The sequence below is a fragment of the Dysidea avara genome, chromosome 13 (assembly GCF_963678975.1).
Source record: "Dysidea avara chromosome 13, odDysAvar1.4, whole genome shotgun sequence".
Taxonomy (NCBI): domain Eukaryota; kingdom Metazoa; phylum Porifera; class Demospongiae; order Dictyoceratida; family Dysideidae; genus Dysidea; species Dysidea avara.
Window position 1 is genome coordinate 3242974 of NC_089284.1, and position 21521 is coordinate 3264494.

General features: G+C 37.0%; 1 protein-coding gene and 1 pseudogene across 1 annotated transcript; both read left to right on the forward strand.

Annotated features, from left to right (window-relative positions):
• The first annotated feature begins 421 nt into the window (after positions 1-421).
• On the forward strand, positions 422-10581 carry LOC136243245 (uncharacterized). Its single transcript, XM_066034762.1, has 12 exons — positions 422-928; positions 3926-4134; positions 4230-4375; positions 4436-4559; positions 4931-5067; positions 5143-5170; positions 5232-5399; positions 5454-5527; positions 7255-7414; positions 9427-9581; positions 9792-9927; positions 10003-10581. Exons 1-12 carry the CDS (start codon positions 445-447, stop codon positions 10474-10476), a joined length of 2295 nt encoding a protein of 764 aa, XP_065890834.1. The 5' UTR covers positions 422-444; the 3' UTR covers positions 10477-10581.
• A 6067-nt stretch (positions 10582-16648) lies between these two features.
• LOC136242862 (uncharacterized) lies at positions 16649-21288 on the forward strand (annotated as a pseudogene).
• Positions 21289-21521: the final 233 nt, after the last annotated feature.

The following is a 21521-nucleotide window of genomic DNA, read 5'->3' on the forward strand; positions in this document are numbered from 1 at the left end:
GGACCTATAGCTAATAAGCACTATATACAGCTATAATGTAGAAAAGGCATACTCCATAGTGTGAGCACACTAGCATGCACATACCAATCTAAGGGAGTTCCCCTCCCCAATACAAATTAGAATGATTTCAGCAGTTTATCACATTTATTTAACTCTTGTATTAGGGTGACTGCTCTATTAGGGTATCTTTTGATGTAAGGACTATCACTGAATATATAAATACTGCTGTATTAGAGTGACTGTTCTATTACAGTATCTGGACGTTGTTTGATACCCTGGTCTAGGCCTGGGTGACCCGGGTTGTGGCTACGCCCTTGCACAAGTTGACAAGAATTAGATTAAGGAAAGGTGGTCACCTCCGTAAATTTGTTTCGCGTGATCTAAAATGACATAATAATTATAGGCAATGCTACGCCCATCGCGAAATCAAATCCTTATTGCAAGATGCTCGTGACCAATGGGCAATTCAAGCTTCTACAGCTATTGCTAATTTTCCTGATCACTCTTCAGTCAGTTGCGTGGAGATTAAATATCAGCATAGCCTCAGACAATAACTTCACTATCAGCGTGAGTGGGGAGCAGTGGTTCCGCAGTGGTCCAGTGAAAGTTAGAAATGGAGGAGCATGGCTTAGTTCAACAGATGGGACGTTGATCTTGAATTACACACATACATCTTCAGCTGAAGATTGGTTAGGAAAGTACTACTACCACTCGTTTCACTATCTCGATCGTTCGGGAGAGTTTCGGTTTATCACATTTATAAAAGAGTACTACAGTGGCATCGACGCTATTACTTTTGGACAGATATACGAGAGTGCAGCTCAGAAAACAGCGCTAGACTCAGCAGATTCCGTCATATCAAGTTTTCCGACCATACCATTGGAAAAAAGTTCGTTGGAGCGTGGGTTCTTGATATTTCAAGGAAGTAGTGAGTTAACTTAGCATAATTATTGAGCATAGTGTAGCGATATACTGCGTAAACCATTATCAACCTAGCCTTGTTGAGTAGTAACCATGCAACCATACTGAGAGACTAGCAGAAATTAGCTTTATTCATAGCTTGGGTTAGCATTCAGATGGCTTGTTTATTACATTGGTGGTCATCACTTGAAGGGATTATAACATCTAATTCTATAAGTGGTTTTATATCATGTGAGAAAATTAAGGTGTGCATATATAGCTATGCAAATATCTTTTTCTTTTCCACTTCAAAAATGACTCTTTGTCCCCACCCCTACCATTATATTGGAGCTCTTCTGGAATGTGTTAACGTCACAAAAAAAATCTATCTCAAATACATGGGAAACTTGGCTGTTGCTATTTGTACAGTGGATGATAAAGAGGATTTGTTGAAAACATGTGAAAATTTTGGGACATGTATAGCTATCTATATATGTCTCAACAATTGGTGAACTATACTGTATATAGAAATGTGTGGGTTTCATTTATCCAAACTTTTCCATTATCCGAACACACCCAGGGGCGGCTCTAGGGGGGTTTCTGAGGTTTCTGGAAACCAGTCATGTTCAGATCAAGATACTCTAATAGAGCAGTTAATCACTCTAATAAAGCAGTCACAGTGTTCAGAGCAGCAGTGTAGCAAGCTATGTATCAGTGATATTAATATATAGTGAGTGGAGGACAGTTATTCTCAGCATGTAGTTACCTTTTTTTAGTCTTTACCCTCTTGATCAGAAACCAGTCACCAAAAATCCTAGAGCTGTCCTTGACACCTATAGGGCCCAATGAGTTCAGGGACCACTAGTTAAAATACTCTAATAGAACATACACTTTAGGCAAAATACTCTAACAGAACAACCATTTCCTCATTTTGGATAACAGAAAATTTGAATAATTTGATGGCCAGATAGTGGAGGGACCATTGAAATAACATTAACACTTTACCAGAGACATTTGGCATGGCACTAGCTATTCTGCAATATCACAGTTTCTCACTACTTACATGTACAGGTCCAACTATACAGAGCTATAATACTGCTTGCCACTGGGTATGAATAGAAATGGCCAGCAAAAGTAGACGAGCTTAACTCTGGTACTTAACTCTGGTTGGGTTAGACAGTGAAATTTAATAATGCATTCATGTAACCTTGGGAAAATTAAACCTATTTTCAGAGGTTATAAATGAGACTGACCTGTTTTTTGATGGATCTGGTGGGTCAGGTTTATTTTGTGAATCTATAAGCAAATGATTAAAAATGCTACACGACTGTAAACTTCTATGACATAATGCAAGTAGTCAGTAGTAACAACAAGGAAATGGAGCACCCCTGAACTTGTTAAGATCAAGATACTCTAATAAAACAGTTAGGTGAAGCTCCAGAACCAAAAAAATCTTTATACGTTATTTTCCCAACCTTCTGGATGACTACTATAAAAGCTCAATAATCGTAAACATATTTGGTACAGCCTAATGTCTCATCTTTCTTGAATGATGCTTTAGAAAATACAGTACCTAGAGCATAGGCGGTGGAGACGGGGGGGGCATGGCCCCCCTACTTTTATGGGACACTGTTTGCAAGAAAAGATCGAGATACTCTAATAGAACAGTCAGGATCTGAATACTTTAATAGAGCAGTCACAGTATTCAGCTGCAGAGAAGCAGTGTAGCAAGTTACTTAGCTATGTATGTGTAGTTATTAATAAGGAGATATAACTGGTGAAGAGCAGTTATTGTCAGCAGGCTGTGACCTATTTTTTTTTTTTTTTTGGTCTTCACCTTACAGCTGGCCTGGCCCCCTCACTCTTTGGCCTGCTCCACCGCCCCTGACCTAGAGTCTGGTATTATGATATCAGATCATGTAAATTACTACTACAAATGCAGCAGCCAATTACCATGCACATACTGTCCCAGTACTAACAGCCATGGTAACAGAAAATAGTTATGTCAAGCCGTGGATTTGAAGTTAAAGCCAAATATGTGATGTGACATGCTATACATGCTAAATGCTACACACTAGCGTAGGTACTATAACACATAATGGATTGGAAGTACAATAATATTTAAAGGCCACAGGCTTGTCAGTCATATGATCACATTTAAGGGGCACAGATGCAGGGAGTACATTCTTGTAGAGTTCGCCTAACAAGAATGGATATCTTGTTACTTGACTGATATTACATTTTGCACTCTTGAAGAAATGAGCATTTTGTTAGCATAGCATACTCATATTTATAAGCTATGCAGAAAATCCTTCTAAACACTTCTGTTATCCAGCCATTCTCTACTTAGAATAATTGTTGTACCAAGCCAAAAATATTCCTGTACACTGCATTGTGGTAAAGCTGTTGAACTTTGTGTGTGATATGCCCTGTCCACCAAACCTCCACACCCGTTTTTAAACACTAATTCTGTGTACACTCCTTCATGCATAAAGCAGCTAACCTTCATTCACAAACTAAACCTTTAGCCATTTTATAAACCCTGTAAGAGTAGTCTCAGTTTTAAAAATCTGGATTTCTACACATGGTAATGTTTCTATAAGTATGTTGATCCTGTAACCATAAAATATATATATATATATATTGCGTTCCAATTCATTGCATGTTCTAGTATCTATGATAACAGATCTAAAGTGCATTGCGAACTTGCTGCTTGTGAATTTGTTGGAAAAGGTGACTTTAATTATGGCACAAAAAGGACAAATAACATAATACGTAGCAACATCACTGTATAGGATTTGTGAAAAGGGGTCTTCCACACACGTCCAAATATACCAACTTTGATGACTGATAACTTCAGATTGGAAATGGCTATTGGCTTGAAATTTGTGTGTGATTTTGCAAATCCGGTCACAGATATCGTTTCAGTAGTTTGTGAAAAAAACCTACAAAGTATTGGAACATTGATGTTTATATGATGGTAGCACCTTTTGAGCTATACATGCAACTTGTTGTGTATACCTAGTGATGTCTGATGGCCATGTTGGTCAGTGGAATCAAGCTGAAGTCACAACAGGAATGGCTGCTGGTCTACCTCTCACAATATTTGACAAAGCCATGGAGAACACTGTAGTGATCTCTCCATTTAGAGAGTTCATGGCCACCTCCAGTCATCTTGATACTGATTCTGATCCTCACATGTTACAACTAGGAATAATGGGGATGGCTGATGAGGTATATATCAAAGTAATAAAAAAATTGCTAGTTTTGAAATGCATCAGATGACTTATAGTCATGTTATGTATGTGGTGCCCATTTAACTCATACAGGTGCCAAAAGAGTACACTGTGGAGTTCATACTGATGGCAGGTGATACAATCACTAATACTCTAATGCAGTATGGAAAGGCGTTAAGAGCACATTATGGCAAAGATCACAGCTATCGAAAGGCTGACCTCTCAATTAACTACCTTGGGTGAGCTTGGGTCATATTATGATTGTGTGTCTTATACTTGATGCATGCATGCACGTATAGCTACTGGACTGATCATGGGGCATGTTACCATTACAACACTGGCAACTTCTCTAACTATGAAGAGGCTATATTGGCAGCAAAGGAACACACAGAAAAGGCAGGAATCCCTTACCAGTACTTGCAGGTATGCTATTTAGCTTTATAATGCACTTGCAAATTTGTATATAGTTTTATATGAAACCAAAATTTTAAGAACCAAAACTATTGTAGTCTGCTTACCATATACTGTCGTGTAGGTAATATTTGATTACCAGAATACAAAATGATTGTTCAATTAAAATATTTATGATCAATTCTGCATACAGTAAGGATTTTGACTGTATGTTCTTTGTGGGGGCTACTATTGCAACAAAGGCTTTGTATAATCAATGATGGGTTTCATTTAAGCAAGTAATTGCACACTTATCTAAAATATAGAAAACATATTTTAGAATATTTAGTTACGGATTTACACTTTACAATATGTAGAAATAAGTAAATGTGTTAATCAAACAGCTTGACTCCTGGTGGTACTATAAGGGAGTAGGTGATGGAGTTAAAAACTGGACGGCCATGCCCGACGCACTCCCTAGTGGAATTTCTGGTCTTTCAAGCAAGACAGGTTGGCCCATAGTGGCTCACAATAGATACTGGTATGTTATATGTGTAGTGTGTAATGTGTGTATGTATGTGACTATGCTTAATACAATCTTATATGTCTTCTGAAGGTCTTCTAATACTGATTATGCCAAACAGGTTTGTAAAACATGTCTTATAATTATATCATTATAATCTGAATTTGTATTGTTTCACTCAGAATGGAGGAGATTTTGATTTCATTGTAGGACCTGGACAAGTGGCCCTCCCCACTGCCCCACAGTTCTGGGACTATCTGTTCTCAGTGTCACTTAAACAAGGTTGGAACCTCATTGTGTATGAACAGGACTGGCTGCATACCGAAGTTGAAAAGCTTCCTGCCTTAAGAGTGCGTCATGTAAACTCACTATATAATGTTTTGTATCTTATCATGTGTTTCCAGAGTAATGTCACACTGGGAAGATCTTGGTTAATAGACATGGGAAGTGCTGCTCAAAAGCATGGACTAACTGTTCAGTAAGTTGCATAAGTAGGGAAAAGTCTGTCACATAATTCCCAAATTTTTTTGATCATAACTTTCTATGGATTCACTCAATCAGCTTATAATTTCACTACATTATTGTGTCAGGTAGTAAATAATTGCTACCACAAGTCAATTTACAACTTACGTCAATTTGTGCTAATTGGATATATCAAGCATATAGCTTCTATAATAGTAGTTAGTGTTTTTCTAGTACAGGTATAATGTTCTAGTACAGTTCTAGTTCTAGTTCAGTTGCCAGAAATATTTTAAGTTAGTATTAGTTCTAGTATTCATGGTCTAAAACAATTTTAGTTAGTATTAGTTCTAGTATTCATGGTCTAAAACAATTTTAGTTAGTATTAGTTCTAGTATTCATGGTCTAAAACAATTTTAGTTAGTATTAGTTCTAGTATACCTTGTTAGAAACAATAATAGTTTGTATTAGTTCTAGTATCCATGGCTGAAACAATTTTAGTTAGTATTATAGTACCTGCAATTTAGTAAGTATTAGTTATAGTACAGTACTGATGCTAAAAATATAATTACTTTGTCATAGTTATTCATTACTTTCACAAAAAATTGATCACTAACTAGGTGTATTAGAATTATCATCCTGTACCACTTTGAGAAGTAGGACCTGATCAAAGATTTAAACAACATCCTACCTAAACAATATGCTTCATGTTTCTCCATAAGAAGATCTCTCTAAGTTACTGTCTTTCACGTGTTTTGTTTCCTCGTTGTCACCTCTCCATGCACCGGAAGAAAATATTCGAGCGGTGGTTGCTGAAATGTCACAAGCCACTTGAGATAGTAATAGAAAGTTGCCTTTGTTCTTATAAAAGTTATATTATCATCTTATAATTATGTTAATATGTACTTCAAAGTCAGGCTTTAATGTGCCAGATAGTCAGTTTACCAATCAGGTTCTTGCTAAATCTCAAACAACAGTTGTAGTACTAAAAGTTTTAGTTTATTTCTAGTATTGATACTATAAAGCTATTAAATTTAGTTTAGTTCTTGTTCAAAAACTTGAAAACAACACTTTTCTAGTATAGTTCCAGTTTTTAAAATAGATTGTAATGGAATTATAGTTTAGTTCTAGGTCCTAGAACTAAAAAGAAATGGCTGTACTAAAACTAATTTTAGTTCTAGTTCTAGTATACTAGAAAAACACTAATAGTAGTACCAGAATCCTATATGACTAGTGTTGTATGAAATTTCAGTTTCATTTATTAAATGCTATCCCAATAGGGACCTGTGAGGAGGTCTCATATTATTTGCATTAAAGTAGCAAACATGATACATATACTAGGACTTAAACTAGAATTGTCTTAAACTTACTTGTTTCCCTGACATCTCAAAAATTGATACTTTAAAGACAGCCAACACATTATTTAGCTGACTGTTGCAATAGAGTAAGTGACTGCTCTATTAGAGTATTAGTTTTTTCATGTGTAAGCCTACACCCATGTGTGATAGGATAATGTGCATGTGGTGTGTTGCTTTTTGAGTTACAGCTGCTAGCTAGCATAATGCCTGATACTGTTGCTGGTCTGTTAAGCTGGTCTAATATGCACAGAATTTTGCCAGTATTGGCTTACCAGGAATTATGAACAAATACACAACAATGAGGATTAGTGTTCATATCTTAACCCCATAATAGTAAACTGACCTACACAGATTAAATGTTAGGTACTCTTTTTGACTTGTGTTATAGATACTGTATGCCATGGACACGACATGCCTTACAAAGTGTTGAGATACCTGCAGTAACCCAGATAAGAGTTAGTGGTGACTATCAGCCTGGCAACAAGCAGTGGATCATTGGTGACTCAACCATTATAGCACATGCTCTAGGCCTGGCTGCCTACAAAGATGTAAGTATTATAAGTTATGCAAATTTTAGTACCATTCTAATGATGCAATATTTAAGTTTTTGTTAAACATTTCATGAATGTCTCAATAATTTGAATTTTATGGAAAATTTGAAGGTTCTGACTCACTGCATAGATGTTATAACGGTTGAAAAGCACCAGCTCTTTGAAACAGACATTTGTTTATAAAACTGGACTTGTTTGCAGTCCTGACTGCTGTATTAGGGTGACTGTTGTGTTAGAGTTTTCAATGCAGTGGGAGGTGAAAGTATAATGTTGCTTGTGATTTCATATATATATATATACACATAGCTGTTAGTTAAATGCATTTACATGTATGCTACTGAAATACAGTAATATTATAGTTTTTTGCTGCGATATATTGTCAATACAGTAATACAATTAATTACCTCTGAGTTACAGCCAAAAAGGTTACTGTCAAAACCTCAGAAACCCATCTAGATCCACCAATGGTGTGTGTATACTTACCAAATAATGGATATGTAAAGTTATATGATGGAAAATTGATAGAAACTGAATAAAGATACTGCTTTAATGTAGCACTGCCATTTGTACCCTCTTTCTTTCCTAACAAAGTCTTTGTGTAAACTGTTTAGGCCATGTAAACTTAATTTGCTGTCTGACAGGCCACCTTTTTGTAAATTAAAAAACTACAAAAAAAATTCAAAATAAAACTAAAAACTGTGAACACAAGCGTTTTACCACTGCCTACCTAAAAATATCTCCTAAAACACATTATGGCTGCAAATTAGTTGAGCCCAATTGTTGAGACCATGCAAGCCTTTTTGTTATTTCTGCACACCAATTCATTTTTATTCCTACTTTACCCCATACTCTTGATAATTTCACCCATTAAACAACTAAATGAAGTTGGATTGGCCTTAGTTTGTGTTTTTCTGTTTTATGATGCACCACGCAGTATGTGGATTCTCTATCCTGATTTTTAATGATAAGAACACGAAAACTGTGTGATCCCTTACTACAATTGTAGCAAAAATATTACCTGGATCATACATATGCTGCTGACATTTACAGGGGAAGCTCCAGAGAAGTTTCTGAGGTTCCCAGAAAATGGTCAAGCTAACTGAGATACCCTAATAGAGCATCCACCCTAATAGAATGATCACCCTAATACAACTGTCAAACAGATAGTTTTGATAAGCTGCTACAATTTCAACTTCAAAGGGTCAAGTTTCCAGAATTCCTTTAGGGACATGCCCCCAAGACCCTCTTAAATTGGCATGCTAGTGTGCATCTCTTTCTAATTGAGCCTTCCTTCTAGAATGCTATCCCACTAGTCGCAGCCCATAAAGGGTCTGGTATCACTCAATACAATGCTGAGTCGAGTGGAAACCTTTTAAAATCATTTGTACAAGTAATTAATTGGTAATGAAATCATTACAAGCGACAAAAATGTTCACCTTTCTACAGTAAACATCTCTCGATAATGCAATTATCCATCCTCCACTTTGCTTTTAGCATCATGCTTTGTATCCACTTCACTACTACAATAATTACAAAGTATTGAAACCTTTAAATTTGTTCATTTACTGAACAGGCATAATCTGTGCTTGCCGACTATGCGATCTTATCAACATACCATGACATTTAGCTAGGTCTATGATGCAAATGAAGATCTTGAATCTCATTGATGACTTACGATTTTGGAAGTATCGATCTTACCTGGCTTCCACTTGACTTGGCATTGTATTGAGTGATACCAGACCCTTTGTGGGTTGGGTGCGCAAGACTTCAATCCCACTAGGGGCCTGTGAGAAGGCTTAAAACCTGTGAATAAAGGGAGTAAGAAACATGTAACTAAAATGTGACGGAATGCAGAAAAAATTCCAGACCCAGTGGTGACTTAATCCCCTTGCATTACAAAGTCTGGACTGGAAACCAGTAATAAAATTCCTCGATAATTTAATGAACCTGAAATTCATTATAATTATAACCTCCTTTTTATAGCAAGGTATTTTTAACATGATGTGTAGACTTTTCAAACTATGACGATAGAGAAAGAATGTCAGACCAAAACCAATGAGACTTATCCTGAGCTGGAGGTGACTGTAGCAGCCTTCTCTGGAGGACCTATTGGTCCAGGTGATCGATATGATACTTTTAACAAGACATTGATTATGACAACATGGTGTGTTTTATTTTGAGCTGTTTGTGTTGTATATTTCTAATGGACATGCATTATATTTACTATAACCTAAAACATTTTTTCACAGCTAGGTTGTTTTGGCACATGGATTACTTACTCATGCAGTTGCAATTCTGGTTATATTAGACACAACCTTGTTATTTGTACAATAAATAGTACACAGTGCTGTAATACATGATGCATTGTTTTTAGTATGGAAGATGGTTTACTACTTAAGCCAACACGTCCTGCTATGAGTTTGGACTCCACGTTTGTTCAACGAACATTTGGAGAAGGAGGACCAAGTGGACACCTATGGGCTGGCTATACAATGTATGATGATTCCCAGGTAACAACTGTGTTTTAATCCGCATCTTTTTATTTATTTATTTATTTATTAATGCTTTATTTCTCACCATCATAGATTTGGTATTTCATATTTGCAGCAGAAATCAAAACAGAATATACGATGACTACAAAAGAGTTGCCAATGTTTGATGGTAGAGTTAAAAAAAGTATCATCTATCAAAGCCAAATCAGCAGCGGAATGGTCACATATATTAGTCCCTTTAACACTATGAGCCCTCTGAAAGTACCAGAGTGCGGTGAGAAAGACTTTCAAACATGGACTATTGCTCCAATAATGAATGAAACAAGCTGGGTTCTCCTTGGAGAGACAGCAAAGATTGTTAAAATGTCTGAACAGCGTATGGGTGATATATCATATGATAAGGTGGGAGTGATTATTGTAAAACTACGAGGAGCACCACAGGAAGTTGTTACAGTAGCAGCTGTTGATAGCAGTGGTGAAATAAAAGTAGAAAATGTGAAGTACTTCAAGTGTACAGTGCCGGACAATGGAGTGGTCACTCTAGAAATACCTGCTGGATACTGTTAACATATATGGTGCTAACCCCATAAAACAGATTATATAAACTGTACTTTATATGGCTATCCTAAATATGTATAGCTGTAGTTAACAAATCACAGTTGTTTAATTTAATGTACCTGTATACGTTAAGAGTGGCTGACAGTTGGTCATGCACAAAAAGTACTGATATTTTAGTACACAAGCCAGCATAGGGCAGCTAAATCAGGCCCTTATAATGTCAAGAAACCAGTTATCTCCCCACTGGTTTTTCCATTTCTCTCTGTCTCGCTTAAATTGAATGGTGTTTGATTGACTTGTGACCTGTATAAATATGATCACGTATCACAGCACAGCATTACTCTTATCCCTGCCTTGAACTAGATGTGTTGCACATCATACTACTACTACTACCTGTTGTTGAAATAAAACTTTCACTCAGAAACATTCGATACCAGTCTTCCACATGGTGGAATTCCCTTCCTGCCAGAATATCAATGAATTTTATGGCAGCCTCTATACTAATTTACCGTTATTTGTTTTGTGTTTATTTTGTGTTTATTTTGCTTGTCTTGTTTTGTATTTTTATTTTTTTTGTCTTAGTTTTGTATGCTGTAGTTACTGGTTAGATTTTGTAATGCATGTTCTTTGTACACTCCAGTATGGAAGAATGGCCTTTGGCTGAGTACTTGGAGTTTAAACAAATCAATCAATCAGTTTCCTATTTTATCCATTGCTGGCCTCATATGCTAACAGAGCAACATACACCCAATATCATTATTACTTCAATTACTTTTAATGTCGGAGAGCTTGCATGTAATAAAGGTCTGTGGGAAATTTGTGCCCATGCACAGCTAACGAGAAAAACCAGTACAACTTACATTACATATATACAACAATCAACTCTGTTGCAGCTACTTATAATAGCTAAACACATATGTAAATGCTTGTTATAATTATAAGAAAAATGTGGCTAACAAATAGTAATTAAAGAGAGTGGAAATTGGTGGACTAATTGTCTTGAGCATTGCTCATGTGTGGACATGCATAGAAGATGATCCATGATAAGTTAACTGCAAAATTCCCATTATATTACTGTGCAAGACCTCACACTATAGTTACATGATAAAGATTTAAAAGATTAATTAAACATTCTGGAAGATTGTTCCATTGTTCCATTGTGGAGGAATGGACTCAACCCATCACAAACAATTAGAATACATACCCGAGGATTGAGGGCATTCATATAGGCAAGCAATTTTCCTTTTTAGTAGAATGCAATAAATTAACAATATTATTTTTTTTACAAATGGAGCTCATTTCAATTAAAGGAAAAAGAATGCCGGCAATTTGTTCACATTCTCAGATTATTATAATTTATGGGAGCCAAGTAGTTATACTGAAACCTGGTCTATACATGTATCAACTCTGAATTGTTATTCCCAAGGTCAAATGGATCACTTTTGGACATGTACACGTACGGATATCTGACTGTACAATCATCCTCGGACACATATGGATATCTGATTGTGTCTGTGGCTCGGGGTCATATTAACACTTAACAGTAGAATGTACCACCATGAGTGCCTAAGCATAGATGAAAAAGATGGCCAAACTTTTTTACTGCTCCTCTCCAACATCTAATAAAGCAACAAGGCCTGGAAATTACTGGGCTGTTCCTGTAAGTACCTCCCTTTTCAGCATATGTACTTATGTACATGACATACAATTGTATTTTGTTGATTTATATTAAATTAAGGTACTCCATGCCATGGACACAACATCTCTTGCAAAGTGTTGAGATTCCTGTGGTAAGAGTTAGTGATGACTACTTGCCTGCAACTCATCAATTATAGCACATGGTCTAGGCCTGGCTGTATACAAAGATGTAAATACTGCAAAAAGGTATAATTTTCTAATTAAAGGCATGAATTTTTCTATGCTGGTTTAGATAAAATGCATCAGGCATTATGCCAGCATAACAGGACCAATTTTCAAAAAACTAAATAAAAAAACTATCTACATTCCAAAAAGAAAGCACACCACACATTATTACTACAACTCTTATCAAAAAACATGTTATACTAACTGTTTCTTGACTGACTACTTACACTTTACAGAAATAAGATCAAGATGCTCTAATAGAGCAGTCACTTACTCCAGCAAAGCAGTCAGCTCTCTTGCCCAATCTTAATTTTGAGCATAATGGGCTTGATTTCTGAGCATTGCTCAAAAGCATAGACTTTTTTTAATTGGCTCAACAACCCTATTCAAAAAGTCTACTCCCAAATCACATGGTTTAGCATATCCCATGAGGATATGGAGTAGTAGTGTACTGAAAGTCTTTTAAGTGTGGAAAAGGTATAGGACAGTAGAAGTCTATATGCCAGCAATCAGTTCTATTAAGTGTGCTCGTTATGAATAAAGTATAAAGGGCATTATATACTCATGTACTTTTAGGCTTGCATATAATGTATGCCAACATCAGAATTCTGAGCACAATAGGCTAGCAAAAGAATCAAGCATTATGCCAGCATAATAGGACAGTTTTTTTATAAAATACAATGCATGCACCAAAATACAGCAAACCATGAACACACTTACTGCATTTCATATCAAAAGAAAACATATAAGTGCTGATTATGCACACTTTTCAGTGAAATAAAACAGTCAGCTCTTAAGCATATAGCTTGATTTTGAAAACATAATTTTGATTTTTCAAAGCTATTTTCAAACCATAATGGCTCAAGCCTTGTCTATAAAATTCCCAGCAAAATTGAACCTACTGGTGTACATATATGGTTCAAAAGTATTTGTAGAATCACTAATAGGTTACTGACCCCTACTTATATAGACATAAGAATTATACAAGAATTGTCTTTGTATCGGTTATACCTTGCTTTGTTTAGTTTTGTGTGTGTATTATCTATGTATTGTAATGTGTCCCTCTGGGCAAGGAAGAATGGCTGTAGCCGATTGCTCGGAGGTTAAACATATAAATCAATCAATCAAAATCAATCAACAAACTTGAATGTACAACACCTGACCATAGGACTTTGCTTAGGACTGAGAAAGGCTGATGTGACTCAGTGGGGTGCAACTGCAGACCCCTAAATTTTGTACCTATACACTTTATTCAACCATGCCTGATCTTGAAATCAGCCAAGCTGGAGTTACCCATTTTACTCAGTGATTTGGATCCCCATGGTCCAGATAAGCTTCCTACAAGACTATTAAAATTACTATCAAACGAAATCTCTCCTAGCTTAACTTTACTTTTTACGGCCTCCTTGCACCAAGGAACTGTGCCACAAGACTGGAAGAAAACACTGGCAACCTCATTGTTTAAAAAAGGTGAAAGATCAAACCCAGCAAATTATCGTCCTACATCCCTTACAAGATACTGGAACAAGATACTGGAACAAGATACTGGAACATATCATTCATACAAACATTATGAAACACCTATTAAACCATCATATACTGTCAGATGTTCATTGGATTTCATGAGAACCACTCAGCAGAACTGCATGCTACTCATGATTTTATGCTGAACTTAAACAATAGAAGCCAAACTGATGTTATTTTGCTAGACTTTAGCAGAGCTTTCGGCAAGGTGCCCCATCATCTCCTTCTATTGAAATTAGAACATTATGGAATATGAGGGAAGAGTACTAAGTTGGATCACTGATTTCCTGTCTGACCGCTCTCAACGTGTTGTTTGTGGAGGTTACTCCTCTGAACCTGTAAGTGTTGTTAGCGGTGTCCCACAAGGTAGTGTGATAGGGCCCTTACTCTTTTTAATATACATTAATGGTATAACACAACACGTCATCTTCATGTCGCCTCTTTGCAGATGATTATGTCCTTTACAGATGGATAGATTCACCTGATGACATAAATTTGCTACAACAAGACTTAATACTACTTGAAATGTGGAAAGAAAAATGGCAAATGAAATTTAACATTAGTAAATGTACAGCGTTAACCATTACTCTAAAAAAACACCCATTGATGTCTGAGTACTTTTTACATGGACACAAACTTGCTGCAGTCACTGAAGCTAAATATCTGGGAGTTGTACTTGATTATAAGCTTTCTTTTAAACACCACATTTGATGCCACTTGTCAAAAGGCAAACTGCACACTCGCCTTCATTCGTCGAAATCTGAAATCCTGCCATAAACAAGTGAAACTGGATGCTTACAACATATTTATCAAACCAATCTTTAATTATGCTGCCACAGTTTGGACACCACACTCACAATGTCATATTAACAAACTTGAAGCTATTCTAAACCAAGCGGCACACTTTATTGTCTCAGATTACAGAAGAACAAGTAGTGTATCAGCTATTAAACATTCCTTAAATATGAAATCAGTACAATGCCAACATGAAGAATTGCGATTACTAATGCTTTTAAAAATCTTACATGGACTTGCTGAACTAGAAATGTTAAATTATATTACACCTGCAGTCAGTACTACACGTGGAAATAGTATCAAATTTGTCCAGCCATCAGCACAAGTTGATCCTTATAAATTCAGTCTCTTCCCCCAATCAATTCACTCAGTTGTGGAACAAGTTACAAATTGACAGTACTATTACCTTCAATGACTTCAGATCTCTAATTATGCTGTAGATATTGTACTATACTCATATATTTTGAGTTTTACAATTAACAAATATAAATAAATATAAATACACTCATAAGGGGTATATACCCAGGTTTTAGGATATTTTTTTTGAATTTTACTCAAAACATTTTCCTATATTTCTAACCTATACCAAGTGACACAGTTTGAACTTTACCCACAGTAAGCCCACATGACATTAATACCAATTAATGTATTGGATTAGAAATCTAATAGATAGTCAGGCATTATTGACTACCCTAATAGAACAGTCACTTAGCTGAAGTGTAAAGCTCCTTTCAACAATTTTGTGTATGCTTCTGCCTACACACAGCATGCAAACTTGACTTAAATGCACTTTGATTTTTTTATCATGTAGACTTTCCAAACTATAATGATAGAGAAAGATTGTCAGACTACAACCAATAAGATTTATCCTGAGCTAGAAGTAACTGTAGCAGCCTTCTCTGGAGGACCTATTGGTCCAGGTGATCAATATAATACTTTTAATATGACATTAACGTGGCACATTGCATACAATGCATGTGGATACTTTACTTGCTTATATGTATCAAGAGCCCATAAGCACACTTTGTACACCTGATGACATTTATGAGCTACTGTGTATATAAAGATAATTGCAGGCAAGGATTGTTGCAGAACTAAGTACCAATTATATCACTTTGGTTGACATTAGCTGTGTATATGATATGCTATTGTGGTTGCCTCTAGTGCATATACAGCAAAACTTACATTTTTACCATTCTATACTTTCACCTGAATGGCTGAATCAACGTATATAGCATTGTTGTATATGTATACACATGTGATGTACAAATGACTGATTGCCTGCTTCAGTTTGAGTGTTATGCTTCTGTAAAGAACTTGCATGTGTGCCAATCAATTGTAGAGCACACATTAATATTTGAAGATGACAAATTAATCATTCCTGCAGTAACCTGGTTCTTAATTTTTTATCTCCATGATAGCTCCCCATGTGCAGTCATTACTTATATTGCATTGTTTAACTTTAGCATGGAAGATAGTTTGCTGCTAAAGCCAACATGTCCTGCAATGAGTTTCGATTCAACATTTGTTCAATGAGCATTTGGAGAAGGAGGACCAAAGGGAAAGTTATGGGTCGGTTACAATATATGATAATTCCCAGGTAAACAGCTAGTCTAGAACAACATTTTGGCAGTGGGAGGGGGGGGGGGGGGGGGGGGGTGCTTGCTATATGTGACCATTCCACTGCTAATTTGGCTCTGATAGATGGTACCTTTTTTAACACAATCATCAAACATTGGTAGCTCTTTTGTAGTCAGTGTATATTCTTCTTCCATTTGTGCTGCAAATATGAAGTACCAAATCTGATGGTGGCAAGAAATAAAGTGAGTTTAAAGTTGATCATTTATACTTGCTGCTGCAGTCCGGGCTCCACAGAGCCTGACATGTCAGTCTTCCATAGAGCCTGTCAGAGGATCATCACGAAGTCAGTCACTGCATGAGACAAGTGATGTCGTAGGTGCCATGCACGAGATCCGCGTTACACGTGACTGTTCATGTGACTGCCGTGTCTCAATGGTTGTGCAATTGTTACTTATTGGATTGCTTGCTCTTCAAGCAGCTGTAGGACAAGATGCTGGAGGGTTGAGCATCAATGTAACATCGGATAATAACTTTACAATCAGTGTGAATGGAAAGGAATGGTTTCGTAGCGGTCCAGTGCAAGTACGCTATAAAGGGGAGTGGCTCAGCTCCATTGACGGTTCACTGATCCTCGGAGATTCTGATATATATCCAGCTGAGGACTGGCTGGGAACATACGACTACTATGGTTTTCACTATCACGATCGTTCTGGACAGTTTAATTTTACAACTTTTATAAAGGCGTACTACAAGAGTGGGCTAGCCATAATATTCGGTCACAGATTCGATTGTGGAACTGAGAAGGCCGCTCTGGACTCAGTGAATGATGTGATATCGAGCTTTCCTTCCATACCAGTGGAAGACAGCATGATAGAACGAGGATACTTGATATTCGTAGGGAGTAGTGAGTTTAACAAACACGTGACGTAGCCCCGCCTATTTTTATGTACACAAGTAACGACGAGTGTGTTACATAACAAAATTTAATAGTGATATACTAAAGGTCTGTAGCAGTGTATATTTACCTGAAATTACATGCATGAGGTTCATAGTATATAGGTGTAAACTCCTGTCATAGGCGGTGGAGACGGGGGGGCGAGGGGGGCCATCGTCCCCCCACTTTTATGGGACACTGTCTGCAAGAAAAGATTGAGATACTCTAATAGAACAGTCAGGATCTGGAAACTTTAATAGAGCAGTCACAATATTCAGAGAAGCAGTGTAGCAAGCTACTTAGCCATAGATTAATACATATGACTTAGTTACATATATGTAGTTATAATTGGCGGAGAGCAGCTATTGTCAGCAGGCTGTGACCTTTTTTTTTTTTTGGTCTTCAGCTGGCCTGGCCCCCTCACTCTTTGGCCTGCTCCACCACCCCTGACTCCTGTTATAATCATAGGTAGAATGTTAGTGGTAAATGCATTGACAGAAATTGGATGTGTGTAGCTATGTTGAATAATATATTATTATCTGTTTCTCTTCTTAACCTGCATGCCTTATCTTCAACCCTACTGCCCAAGATATTTAATGTTGTGAATGATCTCTTCAATAGTGATGGCAGATGTCCATGTTGGTAATTGGGACTCCAAGAGTGACATCACATCAGGAATGAAGGCGGGTCTACCTCTCACAATATTTGACAAAGCCATGGAGAATACTGTAGTGATCTCTCCATTTAGAGAGTTCATGGCCACCTCTAGTCATCTTGATACTGATTCTGATCCTCACATGTTACAGCTGGGAGTAATGGGGATGGCAGATGAGGTATTAATAACATGCAATGGCTGCTTTTGCTACATTTGCAAAACATGACACATTACACCATCTCATCATACCGGCAGGGTATGAATCATGCACCCATACATGTATACACATGTAGCTATAGTAATAAAGCATGCAAGAAATGTACAGTAAACCCTTACAAATCATAAAGGTATAAGTGTTCGGTAAGTGGATAACTGAAGCATACAGAGCCCTGTTGAAATACTCTGATATAACATACACCTGTACTCAAAATACTCTAATAATAGAACAATCATTTCCTATTTTTAGGGTACAGATAAACAGGTTACCTTGAATAACAACTTCACATGTATCCACATACCTAAAGAAAAACACTTTCAGTGTTGCCTATATCACTTAGCTACATGCATACATTTACTATTAAACTAGCTTGTAAGATGTATTGTTGAAATGAATACTAAATTTATCATCTTCCTATTCACTACACTTTAGGTACCAAAGAATTACAGTGTGGAGTTCATCATGGTGGCAGGTGATACAGTCACCAATACTTTACAGAAATGGGGAGAAATGTTGAGAACTTACTATGGAAAAGATGACAGGTACATGAAGTCCGATCTCTCAATTAATTACCTAGGGTAAGAATATAACGTGTGGCTAATCCACATTTACTAGGATGGCACACATGTAGTTACTGGACTGACAATGGAGCTTGCTACTACTACACAACTGTTAACTTCTCTAACTATGAGGAAGCTCTGATAGCAGTAAAAGAACAAGCTGACAAGGAGGGAATCCCTTACCAGTATTTACAGGTATGTTCAGTTAAATATGTCACATGCTTGGTAAATATATTGACATATCTCTTTTGCACTTGGTGCAGATTGATTCCTGGTGGTACTATAAGGGAACAGCTGGTGGGGTCAAAATTGGACAGCCATGCCTGAAGTTTTCCCTAATGGAGTTTCTGGTGTCTCAGAAAAGACTGGCTGGCCAATAGTGGCCCATAATAGATATTGGTAAGCAAAGACAAGTATACACTTGATGTGATACATGTAGTGCCACTATACCTTGCTTATTATTCTCCTTTGCTTTCTCATTACATTTCATCAGCTACTATAGTGTCTAATTCTCACAATCAGTGACTCGTTTGTGTGCGTATAAAACATTGCAATTGTTTGTTTTCCAGGTCTTCTGACAATGTTTATGCTAAACAGGTTTGTTGTTAGAAAATATAAATGATAGTTTTCACACCAGCTGCAGAATGGAGGAGATTTTGATTTTGTCATTAAACCAGACTCCATAGGCCTCCCCACTGACCCACAGTTCTGGGACTACTTGTTCTCAGTATCACTGGAAGAAGAGTGGAATCTGATCGTGTATGAACAGGACTGGTTATCCACTCAAATGGAACGCAATCCAGCCTTGCAAGTATGCTATATACAGCTATACACATGCTGACCTATATTACCCAGAGTAATGTCACACTTGGGAGATCTTGGTTAATGGACATGGGAAATGCTGCCCAAAGGCATGGTCTGACCATACAGTGAGTGTGCAGCTCATTAGATAGCATAACTATAGAATAACAACATTGTTTGCAAAAGTATAATATGCAATTGTAGTGGAAATAAGGGTCATGCCCACCCACTTCCACTTTTATAGATCAATACTTGTATCAAATAGAGCAGACAAACGCCAGACTCCGAAAAAATGGTATTCATTTCTGCTGTATACTTTAACTCCATTGTGTAAATTTCATCAGTTTCCCCCCCCCCCCCCCCCCCCCCCCCCAATTCTTTGATCTGTTCCAATGCCTCTGCATGGAATGATAAACCAGACAGTGGATTGGTATAAGGGTGAAATTGTCAACATAATTGCAGTCATAAAATTATATATTTGACCTTGTGGCTTGTACATAATACCAACAACTTCTCTCCCACTAAATGACTGTTACCTCACTTACCTGTTCGTCAGTTTCATATTTCAATGACATGAAATTCTGAATTTGCACTTTGAAACATATTATGTAGAAGACCTTTAATTTGTTTGTGTGTGAGTGCGTAAATGACTAAATATTGTTACACCATTGTTATGTTATGTATGTGCAGGTTCTGTATGCCATACACACGACACATCATGCAGACAGTTGAGATCCCTACAGTAACACAGACCAGAGTGAGTGGTGACTACAGCCCCAGCAATGGACAGTGGATCATTGGTGATTCATCCATCATGGCTCATGCTGTAGGCCTAGCTCCCTTTAAAGATGTACGTGACCATCATTAACTATATGTGATGGATGACATGAACCTTTGATGTAATACAACTTTATGGTCAATATATTGTGTCCAGAATTTCCATACTGTGACAACAGAGGGTGGATGTCACAATAAGAATGGTGAGGATTATCCTGAACTGGAGGCTACTGTGGCAGCCTTCTCTGGTGGACCGGTGGGTCCAAGTGATCGATATGATCTGTTTAACAAGACATTGATAATGGCAACATGGTACGTCAAATGCTTTAGAAATTAATTTTCAATGGTCTTATAAATTTTTGATTGTCTTATAGCATGGAAGACGGTTTGCTACTAAAGCCAACACGTCCTGCGATGAGTTTGGACTCCACTTTCACACAGAGAGCATTTGGAGAAGGAGGACCAAAGGGACAATTATGGGCTGGATATACAATGTTCAAAGATTCATTGGTTAGTATAATGATGAGCATACATAATAGTATTATGTGATATTATTGGCAGATGTGGTACTTCATATTAGCAGCAAAAATTACAGAGGAGTATGCAATGGCTACAAAAGAACTGCCAATGTTTGATGACAAGGTCAAAAAGGGTGTAATCTACAAAAGCCAAATTGGCACTGGAATGGTCACATATATTAGTCCCTTTGATACTATGAACCCTCTGAAAGTGCCAGTATGTGGTGAAAATGATTTCAACACATGGACTGTTGCTCCGATATTGGATCAAAACAGCTGGGTTATTCTTGGAGAGACGTCAAAGTTCATTAGGGTGTCTGAACAACGCATGGGTGATATAGCATACAACAAGGAAGGATCTGTTATATTGCAACTACGAGGAGCACCCCAAGAAGTCGTTACTATAGCAGTCATTGATAGCAGTGGTGAAATAAAGGTAGAAAATGTGAAGTACTTCAAGTGTACAGTGCCAGATATTGGAGTGGTCACACTAGAGATGCCTACTGGACAGTGTAGCTGAAGTTAACATTACTACATAGCTAATGTACCTACATAACTTGCTGACATTGTTTATTTGTTATTAACTGGTAGCATATTCTAGTCAACATGGTTTAATGGGTTTGTTGTTTTTTTTAAATTTGTGCATGGGTTTTTTTTTTTAAATTTGTGCATGAATAATAAAATTAGTGCACATACCATCAGATTTGCATGCAAGTGGCATCATCCAATACATCATTTCTGAAACTCAGGGAATCAATTTGATTCTTCAATATAATAATTTCGCATTACTGGCATGTGCAATGGGCATCACGATTCATTTGCAGGGTAT

Coding starts and splice junctions, on each gene's coding strand:
- LOC136243245 (XM_066034762.1), top strand. CDS start 445: ATGCTCGTGACCAATGGGCAATTCAAGCTTCTACAGCTATTGCTAATT. Junction 4,560..4,930: donor TCCCTTACCAGTACTTGCAG/GTATGCTATTTA, acceptor TTAATCAAACAG/CTTGACTCCTGGTGGTACTA. Junction 5,171..5,231: donor ATACTGATTATGCCAAACAG/GTTTGTAAAACA, acceptor TGTTTCACTCAG/AATGGAGGAGATTTTGATTT.